At 38.8% G+C, this 17,023-nt stretch overlaps 1 protein-coding gene across 5 annotated transcripts in view; it reads left to right on the top strand.

Moving 5' to 3' along the window:
• Positions 1-17,023, top strand: part of HECW2 (HECT, C2 and WW domain containing E3 ubiquitin protein ligase 2) — a 154,543-nt gene that overhangs the window by 128,964 nt on the left and 8,556 nt on the right. For all 5 annotated transcript variants that reach the window (XM_048310215.1, XM_048310213.1, XM_048310216.1 and 2 more), the window contains 9 exons: positions 162-271; positions 3,742-3,862; positions 5,923-6,036; positions 9,669-9,821; positions 11,873-11,971; positions 13,687-13,816; positions 14,406-14,552; positions 14,955-15,069; positions 15,838-15,923. In XM_048310215.1, the coding sequence (XP_048166172.1) occupies positions 162-271; positions 3,742-3,862; positions 5,923-6,036; positions 9,669-9,821; positions 11,873-11,971; positions 13,687-13,816; positions 14,406-14,552; positions 14,955-15,069; positions 15,838-15,923 (1,075 nt within the window). The remainder of the gene's footprint in view (positions 1-161; positions 272-3,741; positions 3,863-5,922; positions 6,037-9,668; positions 9,822-11,872; positions 11,972-13,686; positions 13,817-14,405; positions 14,553-14,954; positions 15,070-15,837; positions 15,924-17,023) is intronic.

Below are 17,023 nucleotides of genomic sequence, written 5' to 3'. Positions count from 1 at the left end.
AAATGGCAGTAAAATGTTTTGTAGCACTCTAGGTATGTATAGTGGAAATAGGTGAGTGACTACCAAAGAGCAGGTTAATAACTAGAGCGTTATCCCTAGAAAGTGAAAACTGCCATTTATTCAAATAAACATGTTCTTTCTTCTTTGCTCCTTTTTGCCAGCTTGTTTGAGGAGGAAATAATGTCATATGTGCCACCACATGCCTTACTTCATCCTAGTTATTGCCAGTCCCCGAGAGGCTCGCCGGTGTCTTCGCCTCAGAACTCTCCAGGTAAGTAGCTCAGGCAAAGCTTCTGCAGGGGCTTCATGAAACCACTTCTCATACTTGATAAGACAAAGAGTTAGACCTATTTTTGAGCAAAGTCAACAACTACAATTGTATTTGACTGTCAAACTTGAACCTTTGCCATGGGCTCACAAGATACTTTGCTGGGTGTATTACAGCTTCAGGGGTTGTGATTTTGTTCTGACTTGTAAAAAAACATGCAAACTTGTTTCTCACAGATGTGAAACAACTGAGTTACTGCTCATGCCAGCATCCTGATGCCTGGAGAATTAAAAGCATAGGTCTAATAACTGTACATTAAAATGGCAGTGTAATGTGGGGCAATGAGGGACAATTTTGTGTAAAGACAGCTTGTTATCCTTTAACACGAGTTCAAAACGTAGCATACTGCAGCTGTCCGAATACTCATGTCAGAGTGGAATGAAACTGGTCTCTCAGATTCTAACTAAGTTGCTGATCAGAACTAAATCATTGCAAATATGACAAGTTCCATTTGAAGGCCAAGTTTATAGATGTCGCTGTGCTTAGGTTCCTCAAGACAATAGATAAGCAAATCGGAAGTGGCTTAAGGGGATTTCTACAAATTTGAGAACAAAAGTATAAATAAATAGAGAACATTTGAGGTGTAAGCAACTCTAGGTATTTCCAGACAACAAGAAGTTTTTATCAGAAAAAGAACTGTGATTGTCATGGGCCTTTCCCAGCCAACAGTAATAAAAGGCTTTGCCTTTTCATGGAACCAGATTAAATGCTACATGTGGTAGCTTTTCCTGCTGTTGGACAAAGGACCTCTGTAAGATCTGTGTGAAGAAACTGTCTGAAGACTTTAATGATCTTATGGCATTCTGCGAAGCAGTGAAATACAATATTCACATTTATTAATATTTTCAGAATGTATATGGTTTAGATATAACTGTTTCCCTTTATTGAAAAGAAGGGAATGATGAAATCTACATGTATGCATCTTACTTCCAACTGCAAACCTGGCAGTCTTCTACAAATAAAACCAGTTTTGGCTTCCAGAGTTAAGATTTCTTAATCACTGGTACATGCACCAAAGCATGCTGGGCATGGCTTCATTCCAACAAAGTAATTTCAAAATACATTCAGTCTTTAACGTGTGATATTCTCATTTACTCACAGTAGCAGCAGATACTAGAGGATGAACAGTGATGGTTTTAGTCTCATTCTCCTTAAAATTGTAATCTTTCTCCTGTCTCATAGAAAAATATAGAGAGACTATTGAATCTCCCTGTCAGTCTGCAAGCATGCATGTTTGTGTTGGCGCACAAATGACGTTTTTGATGAGAAATTGTAAATAACCCATGTTTCTATGGAGGCTCTGTTTTTTCTCATAGCTAAGCTGGCTGTGCTGCACTGCACGAGGTGGCGTGTTAAGGATCCATTGTTCAGATCAGTCACAATCACTTGTACTTTCTCTTTTGGGAAAGATGAATAGTCATGAAGCAACTCTTTATATCTGCTTTAGAATATAGTCTCTTTGAAAATCAAATATGATTATCACATCACTGGTGGTTTTTAGCTCTTCCATTAACATCTTTTGTTCCCAAGGTGGAAGTAATCACTTTAAGTGCCCAGGAATTTCTTGGCACATGCATCTGATTTGCAGTGAGGACTTGTCATGTGCTGACAGAATATTATGATGCTGATTTCTGAACCATGAAGTAATGTGTTATCAGATTCATGTTTTGTGGTACTCTTCAAAAAACCCAACTTCCTTCAGGGGTTAACATCAAAGTATATTTTTGTTGCCTTTTTCTGGTGGCTGCATTTTTGTACATACTTTGACCCAAAGCAAAACAAACAAACAGAGGGAAAAGGCCAATAGTTAAAAGGCTGTTTACAGATTCTGTAAGTTTTCAGGAGATTTCAGCTAAGGGTACCTTTAGAACCTCTTGGTGCTGTCAGTAAAAGAGGAAAACCACTATAGATGAATCAATGACCACGATCTATTTTTCCAGAGGGGTCCTTTGTGTTCCTTCTGGAGCCCTGCCGATTCCATGATATTTACTATTCCTCCCACACTTCACTTCAAGCCCAGAACAAGTGCCAAGTGTCTTTCTGGTCAGACAGGTCTTTTAAAGACCTGTTAAGTGGCATTCAGTGTTATTAGTGAGCTCACTCGTTCTCTCTCTGATCTCCGCAGAGATACACTCCGCAGCTCCTTCCAGCCCCCACTTCCGCAGGATGTGCTGTTGGCTTTTCCGTCAGACCCACAGGCTTTGTGGCTCCACCCCCTCTCCTTCCCCTCTCTCTGCTCACAGGCAGAGCGGATGCACCTCCTCTCCTTTATTACTGAAAACCTTACGTTCCCATGCCTACCCCCACAGCAGCAGTCATGTTTCTGTATTGGCTTTGTTTCGTGCAGGGAGCCAAAAGTAACTCGCATAGGGAACTGAGTTAACAGACAGAACTCTGCATAAAAGTGCTGCTGAACTGTTCATTTGCGCTTTCAGTGCATTATAGGTGACCACTAGTTGCAGAGAAGTAGTTGGCAACTTATGTGTAAGTTTGGGCATGAAAAATTTTAAATGTCCTCTGAATTTTTTGTGGGGGATGTCTACATAGCCACACAGGGAGGGAGTTTGACTGCCTCCTTGGCACCTTGCCTTGCAATCAAATCGGTGGAAGTAATTTATCCAGGGAGGCAGTGGAAGTTCTAATGATGGTCATTTTCAGAATAGATCAGACTAAACACCTAATTTGTATATACTGGACTTGTACATGCAGTTGTAGGCTATTCCTTTTTTTTTTTTTGGTGTACAGGTCTCACCTCTCCTTGCTTTTAAGAAATTGACCCTCAAAAACAGTTTTTCAAAGTTAAATTCTCTTAGATGACCATTGTGTATGTTTCTTGCAGCCACAGGTTAGAAGTTTCACATACTTATGTTTGATAGTCTTTCCATTCTTCCTATATTTTTCTTCCTTGTGACTTCTCCGAGGAAAAACTTCTACTAAGGAATTTCCAAATGTTTTCCTTCTTCCTCTTGATGTAGTCAACAGGGGCAATGCAGAATCCAGTCTGTTTATGCTTCATTCCTGAGTTGTTGTTTTCCCTGATAATATTAAAACCAGAAGAGAATAGAACATTTATCATATGAACTATTATAAAGGTTAGACATAAAGTGTACTTGACAAACAAAAAGTAAAGTCTTTCTAGTTGCTTGTGCTGTTTTTTTAATCCATCTTTTGCATTGACCTGGATTTGCTCTTTTAAGATTAACTTTTTAAAGATGATACTATTGGAAGTGAGCAACCAAAAAATCTGGGATGCAAAGCAGATTTGAAGATATGCAGCTTTTACTCTCTAAAGGTGATTAAACCAAACACATACCATGCATACCTTTTGCTATTAAGGAGTCTTTCCAGTAGCAGATGGGACATTCATCAGTTCATGTCACTGCTGCTCATTCTCTGCTTATTGCTCCCTGCAGGTACTCAGCGTGCCAATGCCCGAGCTCCAGCTCCGTACAAAAGAGATTTTGAAGCCAAGCTGAGGAACTTCTACAGGAAGTTGGAGACTAAAGGATATGGACAAGGCCCAGGGAAATTGAAGTATGTTGAAGCACCTCATGGAATTGGATTTCTTTTCAGGCAGCTTGTCTTGCCTTGCACATCTACAAGCTTCTTCCCATTAGAAGGAATGCAGATGTTACGGTCACCCAGGCATTTCTGGGAATATAAAACCTGTAATAAAAGACCTAATTGCCAGCATGTGATTCATAGCAGAGGATACAGCAAGTTCTGAGCACCTCTGTGTTTCCTCCATCTATGTTTTTGTACAGACAATATTAACGATACGGTGCCAAAAAGAGCTTTGGGAAGAGGCCTGCAGAACAGGAGGCATCTGAATTCTTCCATTAGAGTAACTCCAGTGATACAAAATTATATTTTCTCATATCTTTTTCCACTAAAAAGAATTAGATAGGCTTATCTTTTGTACATCATTGCCTCTATGGATACCACAGTCCTCTTTAGTAAAGAGGATTCATACATTAAATGTTATTAAATTCTAAAGATTGCCTTAAAAAACTGCTAATATTTTTATTTTAGCACTCTGAATGCTAGAGTGCTTGAAGTGAGGTCTTCCCTCCTTCACTTATTTGCTAATAATGTGATTACGTGCTGTTATATTAAGGATTAATATAACACAAGATACTTCCAAAATTTTGTAAATTACCAAGTCTTGTGCTAGTTATCTAACTCATAGCCATGAGGCACTAGAACATGATTTAATAATTTCCTCTATTATAAGAAGGAGGTATTCTATTTGGGTTTTTTTTTTTTTTTGGTGGTTTTTTTTTATTTCCTTCAGCCAGTCACTTCCCCTATTTTGCAGAAATTTGTGCAAAGCTCAGACTTCATTCATGTGAACTTGTTACAAGTTTTGCAAAACTGAAATGGGATTAAAATGGTATTGTTTAGACAAGTCTAAAGAGGCAAAGGTTGAGCAGTGTCTGCCTAGAACATAATGAAAACATAAACAGTTAGAGCCTTATCTGTGAAAGCTTTGTCCTGGATGCTTGGGCAAATAACTGGTGAGGAGCATTCGCTCCCTGTAAGATCTGTTCCATTTCTTACACCCTTTTTTTTCTGGTCCTTTCTTCCCTGACCTGTTTGCCGTCACACTGTAGATTTTTAAGCGGAACAGCTTTCCATGTGAATGGAAGTTTTGTCTGGGTTGCTTTCCCAGGCACACAGTGCTGAGCTGTTCAAAGCAGGGCCCAGCACAGCTCCATTGCTGCCTGGGTCCTCTTGTTGCCCAGGTACCTGCTCAGTTCCTGGGCTCTCCCCTTGCATGTCCTCGGCAGGATGGCACAGTGCAGGCACTGAGCTCTGCAGGGCCAGCAGGGGCTTTGCAGGAGGCTGGAGGTGGGTTCAGCTGCCTTCCTGCAGCAGCAGCTTCCGTCTGACAGGCTCACACAGAAGGCAGTATTTGAATATAAAGCAAGTGAAGTTTCAGGAAACTAATTAAACACACTTTTTTTGGCAGAGGATAACATGTTTAAGTAAGGAGGATTCTTTCAACTCTTATTTTAGATCTTTATGACACGTCCTCACTTTCACAATTTTTCTTTCAGAAGGTACATTGTGTTTTCACATATGATGCTTCAGTGGGGTTTTTTTACAAATTGTCATAACTTCTAGACGTTTTGTACCATCACACACTCAAGGATAGTGTTGGGATGTGTGTTTCTGGGTTTACCATACTGTGATTTTCCATGGTTTTACCTTTTTCCATGTTAAGAGATTGATTTTTAGAGAAAAGATTAGATTCTTGCTCACAGTAAAACTCACTTAAGGGCCCAGCTTTACAAAAGGATTTCAGACTTAATGAAAATGCCAGCTTCAGGACCTTTCCCCTTAAGACTTTAAAGAAGAACCAAGGTAGACAAAACAAAACTACTCTTCTTTGTACAAGGGACATTTTATTGAAATCTAAAGTAGAGCGTTGAAGGAGAAAGATTAACAGGAGCTTCCTGATCTGGATAAAATTATCCAGCAGAAACATGTATCTCTGAAGTCACCCTGTTACTATCCTGCAGTGTAAATAGATGTTTCCAACTGTGGTTCATGTTCACAAATTGCTGTTTCAAAATAATTTTGCCCTTCAGATTAATCATCAGGAGAGATCACTTGCTAGAAGATGCCTTTAACCAGATCATGGGCTACTCAAGAAAAGACCTGCAGAGAAATAAACTCTATGTCACGTTCGTTGGGGAAGAAGGGTGAGTAGAACAGGGAAGTCTTTGTGGTCTGAGAACTGTGTCTTGCAGCTCCTGTTTCACCAAACTTGTTGTCTAGAGTGCAAAGAGGAAGGACTGCAGTCAGGAAATGCCACATACACAAGCCTAGAACATACAGCTGTTCAAGATGGCTTCTTGAGCATTTTGCAATGTAACATACCCTGCCTTTGCAGAAGTAGTGAGTGCTTATGTGAATTTTCCCAATAGTTGGTGTGTGTTTCAGAATGTTGCTGGGAAAGCAAATTAAAAACCAAACAACTTTCTTGTGTTATTCATGTTTCTTTTCTCTCAGTGCTTTTGTGTCTCCAGGGCTTATTAAAAGACAGCTGCTATTTGTTGGAGGGAGAGTGCTTCCAGAGTAGGCTATGGGCTCAGTCCTTGATTTAGCTCCTGTCTGAGGCACTGGAAACAGAAAGCCCTCAGTGCTACAGGACGTGCATACTGCGTCTCCAGGCCAGGGCCTGCATCACAAATAAAAGCAACTGGGCTGTTGCCAGTTGTCAAAAAAACGCCAAATATTCCTGACACTTCAAAGTCACATTCAGAGAACACTCAGTCTGTGTCTAATGAAAGTCTAATGTGTTACAGGTTGTGAGATGTGCTTTGCGAAGTGAGATGTGCTTTGCGAAGCAAGATGTGGTTAGATTTCCTTTGCAAGTGAAACTGAAACAAAGCACTATTTGCTGCTTTTGTGTCTTGATTTGTACCCCCTTTGTCAGGTCTTAAAGCTTACTTGCCTGTTGTTGATAAGATTCATGAATGTGTTTGTAAATACATTCAAACTTTTCGTCCATGATATTCAGAAAACTGCAGCACAGCTCTTGGAATGCCGTAGTGTGTGCTATTGCCATGCAATGTGTGAGTCTTTAAAATGCAAAGTTGTAATAGAAACATCTCTTACAAGATTAGATAAAATTAATATGTCTTTGAAAACCCCTAAATCCTGTTGTTTGTTTAAAGTTCACTCTGAAGCACTTAGTGTTAATAAGGACACAGTGAAGTCTTAAAATAGAGAATGTTGTCAGCTGAGAGCCAAGTGTGGACTTGTTCATATAAATAATATCACCACGCTGTCTGAGGAAAAACTCAGAACTGGAATGGCAAGGCTGGTGCACAATGAGATTATACTGCATTGACAGGGGAGGGTGGGGATGCAGGAGTGAGGCCTGTTTTACACAGACTCTACCAGCCTTTACTTTCACAGCTACAGCCCCAACTCAGATTTAAAAATGAAAGGGAAATTTTTAAAATCATACATGAGATAGAGATGGATTCAGATACACCGTCTCCTTTCATCAGACGTCAGACTTTTGCATTTCACCACTCAGCAACATGAAGAGTGACCTGGAAATGGGGGTGACACATCCTGTCCCCATTATATCCAGCTTTATACAAGACTCTAGCCTTAATGCAAAAGAATTAAGAGCAAAGTCAAATTAAAATGACGTCAATCCTTTATTTACAAATTTGTGTTTTTAATGAAGAAAGGATGTGTGCAAACAGTATTGTTTCATCAGAGATGGTGCAAGGATATTTATCACATCAAACTACTCATTTGGCCAGGTGAAGGAAGACAGGTCAGGGTGGAGGAGAGGAGGAACACTGAAAGTTAATTGTTTCCTATTTGCTCCTCCTTTTTTAAGATTTTAAGTGGGGGTTTGCTTTTGCATTTTTTTTTCCTCTCGGTAAAGAGATGTAAGTCGTCAAGTAATGGGTAAGGAAATCCTTACATAATACAACATTTTAGTAATTATCGATTTATTAGTGTAAGTGGGGCAACTCAGACATGGTTATTGCTGTTCAAGTGGTTTCTATCATAAGTCTCATAATGTTTATCTTCCTCAAACCTTCAGTTTCTACACTCATCAGTTGTGATGCTCATCTAATGGTTTTTATACACTCATAATTCATGTGGTGATACATTACCAAAATTTAGATGGAAAGAGTACAGTTCCTTGTTTTTCCTAAGTTCTGTGAACTACTAGGAGAAGCTGCTTTGCATTTAAGAATGGTAAATCTGAAGTATTAATGGTGCTTCCTAGGAGACATGAGTCATGTTGCCAACAACATATTACTCTCCTGAATATCCAAATGCCCCACAGTTGCAGCTGTTGTGTGGTTGCATACCTCTTGTATGAAGTTTTCTCGCCCTTGTGCCAAGCCTTTAATTGTAGGATAAATCTGACTGGCAGTGCAGGACTCTCATGACTGATTTATTTAACATGACTCACAGTAACTGCGTACAAAGGGAGCTGTATGAAATGGCTGATAGTCAAGCACACAGTTTCCTTTCTATCTTAGGATTTCATAGTGTGTTTGATTATCCCAGAAGTTTGCAAGAGCCTTCCAGATGACCCTTTACTTGATATTTGTGCCAAGATTAAGATCCAACAGTTGTCCATGGTATCAAACCATTTTTGATTTTTTTTTTTTTTTGTAATTTGTTGATGGAATCTATCACTTCTTGCCAGGGTAAGGATCTGTTTCAGTACTTCACTGCTGAAGCTTAATAGAAGTGAAATGCTTCCAAGTGACTGAAGGGAAAATGTTTTTTATTCAGCTGGGGAAAGAGGGTTTGTCCTCAGCTTGATAATGGCACTCAGCCTTTACCTTCCTGAGAGCTTCATCCTCAAAAACAACTCTCATTATGGTTGTCTTCTGTAAAAGTTTATGAGCCAAAACATTCCCAGCAGAAGTTCTGTGGGAAAGCTGACCTTCTCTGTGGTACTTCTGTCTGTGCATCGTCTTAGTGCTTGAGTCAAATATTAAATCTTTTCTCTATAAAAGATGTATCTTTCTGTCTCTTTGTTAGGGTTATAATATTCTCTGTTCCCCACTGGAAAACCCCTACTTTTCTCCAACTCTAACAGAGCATTAACATCATACTTAACTCATTTCACTGGTGACCTGCAGAATAATGTCACAATTCAGTCTCAGTGCATTGTCAGCAATGAGTTTGTTTATCGTTCAGGAAGAAGGGGTTATTTAGATTCATTAGTACTGGAATCTTGAAATAGGGGGGGAAAAAAGAAAACAACAACAACAAAAAAAAAAAAACAGCAAAGGAAGTGCACTCTCCAAAAGACATTTAAGTGCACTCAAGTTTGGAAGACAGACAAGAAAATTTAGACCAAGAAACATAAATCACTGAAGTAGTCTCAGATTATATTGCTAGGGAAAACAGAAATATTATCCTTCAAATTGCTGTCCTGTGGTTGAAAGTCTGCAAAGACAAAATATGACCATTGTCTATTTTCATTGTTAATTTGTCAGATGCAGATAAGTCTGATGTTGGCTCTTTTCATGATTTTCCTCCTCCCCACCCTGGCCACCCCCAATTATTTGGTTATATTCCTGTGGCAAAGAGGCCATTACAGCTGGAGCCAAAGCTTTTTTCTGAGAGCAGCCCACATGGAGGACTTCATTCCAGTCCTCCAAGCTGTTCCATTTTAAAATAGTCCCTTGAGAGTTCTACATACTTTGGCATTAGGCAACCTGCATGGTTAAGGGTTCTGGTTAAAATCTTACGAAATTTTAATCGAAATATGGTGTAAGGAATGTAGATTCAAAAAAGTGTTTCTTACTTCATAGTAATGTCAGGTTTCTCTTTAAAGGTTGGACTACAGTGGACCATCAAGAGAGTTTTTTTTCCTGGTGTCCAGGGAGCTCTTCAATCCATATTATGGTTTGTTTGAATATTCAGCCAATGATACCTACACAGTACAAATAAGTCCCATGTCTGCTTTTGTAGACAATCACCATGAGTGGTAAGAGTTACTTTCTTTTTGTTTTTCAGGTACATTTTCTGTTATTCCCACTTGTAGAACAGCTGCTCAAATGTGCTCAGACATGTAACATGGTATCTAGTCTTTTTAACCAGCAGCAAAATAGTTGCATTTCTTTAGACTTCCCTGATTTTGGTTTCTCTTGTGGTTTTTAAATGATCTTATTTCTCATAAGGTCAGCAAAATTATGATTTGGAACATGTACCATGGGATTGTCTCACAACACAACTCCCTGCATTTCTTGTACATTAGCAGTCATTTCATGAAAGCAATATTAACTTCTTGTGTATTAGGAAAAAAACAAGAAAAAATAGTAACACACTGACTTTTTGTCAGCTAAGGAGATTAAGGGAGATTTCAGGCATGTATTACTGTATTTAATTTGTTTGAGTCTTCCTAAAGAGTACAGAGATCTCCTCAGTGGAAAAACCCTGACCATAACTATTGGTAGGAAATCTGTGGTGATGTCTTAATTTGGGGTAGGGGGAAGACTGCTGATCATTCAGCTTTGAAACAGTCTGTACATAGACCCATGCTTCTAAAATAGTTATCGAGGATTTTTGCATAATCTCATTTTCACAATTATAAGCCAGGTTAAATCACCCTCAGTTGATTTAAGCTATGGCATCACCATAAATCTGTAAAGCTGTGCTGTGACTATTAACAGAGAATTCTGCTGTGTAAGTAGTTGGATTACATTAATAGTGGAATGACAACTGCTCATCTCTTTAGAACAGATATGTACTGAGTTATTTTCTGAAAGCCAGTTATGAAGAATGAGTATCAGAGGGGAATTTCATTACTAATTTTACAAATGAACAGAAAATTAACTTATTGGCAGTTCAGTTAATTGAAGCAACCTGCCTGTTGAACTCCAATACTTCAACAGTAAATGGCATAGGCTCTATTGGAAAGGCAGAAGAGCCTGGCAGAGAGGTGAGAGAAAACCTTTATGTGCTATGCAGCTTCTGCCAGCATTTTGTTTTCATGCCTGGCTTCGGCAGTGCTGGACCAGAGACCTTGGGAATGAAGGAGGCATGACCCTGATCTCTTTCAGGGAATGCTGGGTTTGTACAGCCCCAGGGGGAATTCAGAAAATGCAGCTGTGACAAGCAGTTTATGCATGGAAAGGGGAAGGCCCTGCATGTCACATCCCCATCTTGCAAACATTGTACAAGCAGGTATAATAAAGCCCTAATTTTTCCAAGAACAAAAATGTTGTAAAGGATACATAAACAGAAAGTTCAAGAAACATTTTCTTTGAAAACAAACACTAGACTTTAATCTAGTTCTAGAATTGTGGAAGAGTTTTCACAATGGATCTTGATTCTCACGGGAATATTAGCAAAGACCCTCCTGTTTCAAGGTTGCTGTCATTTGGTCTCAACCCTGGCAAACTTCCTCCTTACATATCCAACAAAATGAAGATAATAGGGGAAGAAAGAGAGAGGTGAGACAAGGAGATTTAGATCCTGTTGACATAGGGCTGGAGAGCACTGCAATACATAATAAAATTTTCAGGCACTGTTTGTGAAAATATACATAGAACTCCTTAACCACAGTCAGAAGAGGGAGCAAGGAGCCACTGTAAGCAGGAAAGACAGGCAGCATGAACTGTCAGGCTGGGAAAGTAGAAAAATCTTTGGCCTCTCTATAACATGAAAACAAGTTAATCTTGTAGGGGTCTGAAATGAAAATAGACAGTGGCTCTCATTTTGGGAGATAATGCCTTTATAAAGTGGCTGCTCTAGCAGGGGCTCATTGGGTTAATACGGATTTTACATTTTTGAGCAGTTGTAACTTAGGTATCTGAGGGATTTTCCACACCCTGCAGAATTGCTTTTTTAAATTTATTTTTCCTGTGCCTGACTGAGAATGTTAAAGAAACCCAAGAACTAAACAAAAAATACCACAATTTAGACATAGCTGTCTGATTTAATAATGCTGTTTGGAAATACATGCAAGTTTTGATGACAGAGCTGTGTACCAACCACAAAGTTTCAGTATCACAACTGTAACTCTTTCTCTTCCAGGTTCAGGTTTAGTGGTCGAATTCTTGGTCTTGCTCTGATACATCAGTATTTGCTGGATGCCTTTTTTACAAGACCCTTTTATAAAGCCCTCCTCCGAATGTGAGTAGCATTGTTCTATCTCCTCTTTTGTTTGGTGCCTTCCCCATCAATGATGCCATTTTGTGTATGGATTATTTATGATGTTTGATTGACAAAGGAGACAGGCCACTATTTCCAACTTAATAAATTGATTTCAATTCATGAATTTTTTGAAAAATTTCCTTGTTTCCACTACCTCAGAATGTTGTTTCTGATCAGTATGAGAACCTCATGTTTTGTTTTAGCCCTGTAACCAGCTTTCTTCCACAAAATCTTAGATTTGAAGATGTACAATGAAATGCTGTGGGCTTGTTCCAAATATTAATAGAGTTCTTACTCATTTGTCACGTAGTGACTCACAGGATAAGATATGAATCACTTCATAACTTAGACTGCGCCATCCATTCTCAGAGGTAGACTGATTGTTGGCAATCTCCATTTTGAGGAGCTGTACTTTGATATACTTCAGACTTGGTTTCCAGAACTACTGCTTCTGTTCTGGCTGAAACAATGAGAGCTGTGCTTGCTCAGCGTGTCTGGAACCTAAGACATAATGAACTTAAGGTGCTTTACTTTTTATTTGAAAGCTGGTTTTGAGAAGTCTGGAAGCATTTTTTTTCCTATAAAACATTGCATGTTCGAGTAGTGGGGAGTAATTCATCCATTCCTACTGCACATATATTTTAAAAATACCTAAATGCTAGCAGCATCATTTTAGTAAGAATGAGGATTTACCCCAGGTGGACTTTGTGTGGCTGCCAAATTAAGTTGTTTAACTTGGTGATTCTCTGAACAGTAAAATTAAAAATGAGGGGCAGCCACCTTTGTACACAGCCTAAGTCACGCAACTTCCCCATCCCAGCCCTGAACTTTTGCTTTACTCAGAACTGATGAGCCATCCAGACTGTCTCTGCAGATGGGACATGATGCCCAATCCATCAGCTTTGATGTTACAGGGGCTGTTCCTGCAGGATGTCACTTAAAACTTCTTGAGCATCCAGCTGCAAGTGCAGGGCTTACTTCTGGCTTTATGCTGACCAGGAATGAAGCAGGCAGGTAACCCTGCACCTTGCTTAATGAATAGCCCCACTGTCCTGTCTCACAGGAAAGGATTTAAGGAGTTAAGAAGAAGGGCAGAAATTGCCACCACGGTATTAAATATTACTAACAGATGACATGTCCAAAGCTTGGAATAGTAACTGTTAAAGACAGCAAGGGACAGTTGGCTTACAAGCTGGATTTGTAAAACAAGGATAAGATAAGGGAAAGTATGGCAAAAGGTAAAAAGGTTTTTCTGTGGTAAGCTTGATGTCTAAGATGATGAGAGATGAGGCAGTGTAGCCACGTAAACAAAAAGGACACTGGTTGCTTGTTAAAAAATCTTACAATTGCTTTTATTATTTGAGTTTTTTATCTCTATAATGTATGTATGTTCATAATTCCTAAATATGCTTCACAGGAAACATGGGGCAGACTCACCATAAGCTTCGTGTCTTCAAATTAAATTCTGGACTTTTGTATATTTACAGAATTACTTTGTGTTACACAGTGCCTGCAGTTACCAGGCAAATAAACAGAGATTTGAAGTCTTTATTAATGAGTTGTCTTTACTGATGTTTCTCTTGGCTCCCATTCACAGTCTGTTTTTCAGGACTGTCCTAGCTGAATTTAGTTACTGAGCACAGGCTGCAGCCATCATCTGTATTTGTGTGTTTTCTTCTTCTTTCTTCTGTTAGACTCTGTGACCTGAGTGACCTGGAATATCTGGACGAGGAGTTTCACCAGAGTTTGCAGTGGATGAAAGACAATGATATACACGATATCCTAGATCTCACATTTACTGTAAATGAAGAAGTTTTTGGGCAGGTGTGCAAGTTTCTTAATTTCCTTGGTGCATTCTACTGTTAGATAAACATTTATTTGGACAGAAGAATGAGTGTCCCTGCATGCTGCTTTGAACTTGTATTTAAAAAATTCCGGCTGGGGAAACCAATGTTGAAATCTAGGGAGGAATTATTTGTACCTGCTCAAACGCGTTTTTCTGGTCAAGGAGATTTTCTGGAGAGTATCTGAAATACCAGACTTTAGGATTGCTTTGCTGGAGGTAGTTTACTTGAATTTAATTGCAGCCAAGTTGCCATTCAAAGGTATTACAACACCTTTGTTAAGGTATTATTCTGAAAACTTCACTACTTTAGTCACTGTAAAGATTGTTTCTTCTTCTCAACTTATTCTTACTACTAATTATGAAGGTTCCTCAGGCTAAATGGAATTTAAAATATTATTAAAAGATTATTTTTGTATGTTCTCTTACTTTACATATTCCATTTTGCTAAAGTCAGGCTTGGTTAGTGATTCTGAGGAATTACTTCAAGTTAAAAATTTAAATTACTACAATTCCTGCTGTTGCCTTTATAATAACTGTGTTGTCACTTGGTCATTTTTTTTTCCTAAGATCACAGAACGGGAGCTAAAACCAGGAGGTGCCAATATCCCAGTCACTGAAAAAAACAAGAAAGAATACATAGAAAGGATGGTGAAATGGAGAATTGAGAGAGGAGTTGTACAACAAACAGAAAGTCTAGTTCGTGGTTTCTATGAGGTAAAAGCTCCAAAATTAAATTTACTTTCTTTCTCCTTCCAAAATATTTTTCTCCTTGTATACATTTCCTAAGTATGGGGTCCCAAATATAATCAGAAGTGCCTTTGCAGATACTGGAAGAAGGGGGAGGGGGTAAATGGTTTTTTTTTGTGATTTATGTAAAGACTATGGTTATGTATTTTCTTTGTACTGGACAATACTCTCGATCACTGTATGATTAACACTGAATCCTTGCTCTGTTTCTGCATTGGGTCTCTGAGACTTGTTTGTTTAAAAAGAAAAAGCCTGAATTATATTTGTGACAGAAATGATACCTGGTAAATACCTTAGTAGCAGACTTTATGGGGAGGCACAAATCAGTACAGGAGGAAATGCTGCTATGCATTTTATTTCCTTTCACAGGTGGTTGATGCAAGACTGGTGTCTGTATTTGATGCCAGAGAACTGGAACTGGTTATAGCTGGAACAGCAGAAATTGACTTGAGTGATTGGAGAAATAATACAGAGTACAGAGGAGGTAACTTCAATTTTGACTTGTTCAGTGAGCGTGTCGGGGGCTCTGGAACTACCCAGTTTGCAAGACAGTAAAGAACCATCCCATGAGATACATTTATAGTAACTTCTGAACTTCTCTGGTTAAGTTAGTCTTAGGAGAAGGTAATTTGTCCATTTTAGTTTGCTTCATTGCATCCCCATGCAGCCCTTCCATGGCTGTTCTTGCCCAGACAGCACAACAGAACACTCTTCTCCACAGAAAGTACCGTGCTCAGCTGCACACTGGTATCACCCAGACTTGGGAGAAAAATGGAAATGGGAACCATTCTTAGTCAGATATTCCTCTTTTTTTTACGCACTCAAAGTCCTCAGGAAATTAGAAGCAATCCCAGTAACTGCAGGCTGGTAGTTGAGATAATTTGAGAACAACAGAAGATTTGGGAACTGTGAGATACTGTGAGAGTGATGGTTGCAGCATCATCTGTAGCTTTGGATAGATAAATAGCACAGCATGGGAATATTTCAAGAATTGGCATTCCTGTTAGTGACTGATTAATGGAAGAAATGCTTGCATAAGGGATCTCACTTCTTGTCGTAGTGTATTCATTCTCTGCCTTTAGGATTTTTAAGCATTTTGGGAGTATTTTTCTCTCACCTCCTGCCTTTTGCTGCAATTGGATAAAGAATATGGCACTATTGTGACTAGGGCCAAACTAGGCAAAGCTTACTAACTAGTCTCTCCCCTACTTTCATAGCACATAAAAGTATAAAGCTCTTGTTGCTTTACCAGGTTATCATGACAATCACATCGTAATTCGGTGGTTCTGGGCTGCTGTGGAAAGGTTCAACAATGAACAGCGACTAAGACTTTTACAGGTAAGAAATCAGCTGATCTGTGTAAAAATAGCGTATATCATTAAAATTTGATGCTACACTAGTTCCATCCTGGTTTATGATACCCAGAAATTATGGTGATGTTTGCTAGTGGGAACAACCTGCGTCAGAGGCTAAATGTAATAATTTCAAGTGACTGAAGCTCACAGCTATTTTTATAGACTTCTAAGTTAAAAAATACATTTAAGATACAATGGTTGATGTCAATAATCTTTTAATATTGTTTGATTAAAGTACATTAAGACTCCCAAAGACAGAAAAGGAAGACTGTGTAATTGGTTATATCATTATGTAGAAATGTTAATGGTATTTATACAGCTTAGGAAGGAGAAAGCTTAATATGGAAGTTCAAGGCCTTGAATTAGAAAATAATGCTGGAAACCTTGAAGTCAGTCCAAGTCCATTTTCACTAAACCTGCGGGTTCCAGTCACCCTGCTGCTGAACGACAAAATATCTTAACAGAAGAATATGTATACACGTGGGTTATTGAGTTAAATTTTTTAAGTTCAGGTTACATCCATCCTATCTGTAAAGAAACAGACAAACCTCTACTGCAAACCATACCGTGTTCTTGATCTAATATGAAATCCACTGTTTTTAACAATTCAGAATTTGTCAATTGTGATCACTGAATTATGAAGAATTGTCTTTTCTGAATCTGTTTAAGTATTTTAAAAAGGCCTGTAAAAGGCAGTGTGGGTCATCTCATTTGATGGAGAGACAGAAATGTCTGCTTGCATGTTCCTATCACATCTGTTAGTCACAAGTTTTTATAAAATCCAGGTCATTGCAAATTAAGTAGTCTCTGATCTGTCAAAAGCTATGTTTGATCTGTTCCTGACAGGTTGTAAATAAAACTGCTCACCAGACAATATTTCAGCAAATGTCAGTGGACATTCTACTTTACCTTCAGAATTTAGTCCTTTTCCTACAGTAGTTAAATCTGGTTTATAAAGCTATGGAAATCCACATAGCCAGAAAAGCATAACACGAAGCCACCAGACATTACTACTTTTGTATTAATTCCTTTTAATGCAGGAAACGGCAGCAAAAAACTCACTTAGGCTTAAGTCTGAGTAAT

This window comes from Corvus hawaiiensis, chromosome 7 (assembly GCF_020740725.1).
Source record: "Corvus hawaiiensis isolate bCorHaw1 chromosome 7, bCorHaw1.pri.cur, whole genome shotgun sequence".
NCBI classification, from domain to species: Eukaryota; Metazoa; Chordata; class Aves; order Passeriformes; family Corvidae; genus Corvus; species Corvus hawaiiensis.
The sequence above is the reverse complement of the archived record's forward strand: the minus strand, read 5'-3'. Positions and strand labels throughout refer to the sequence as shown.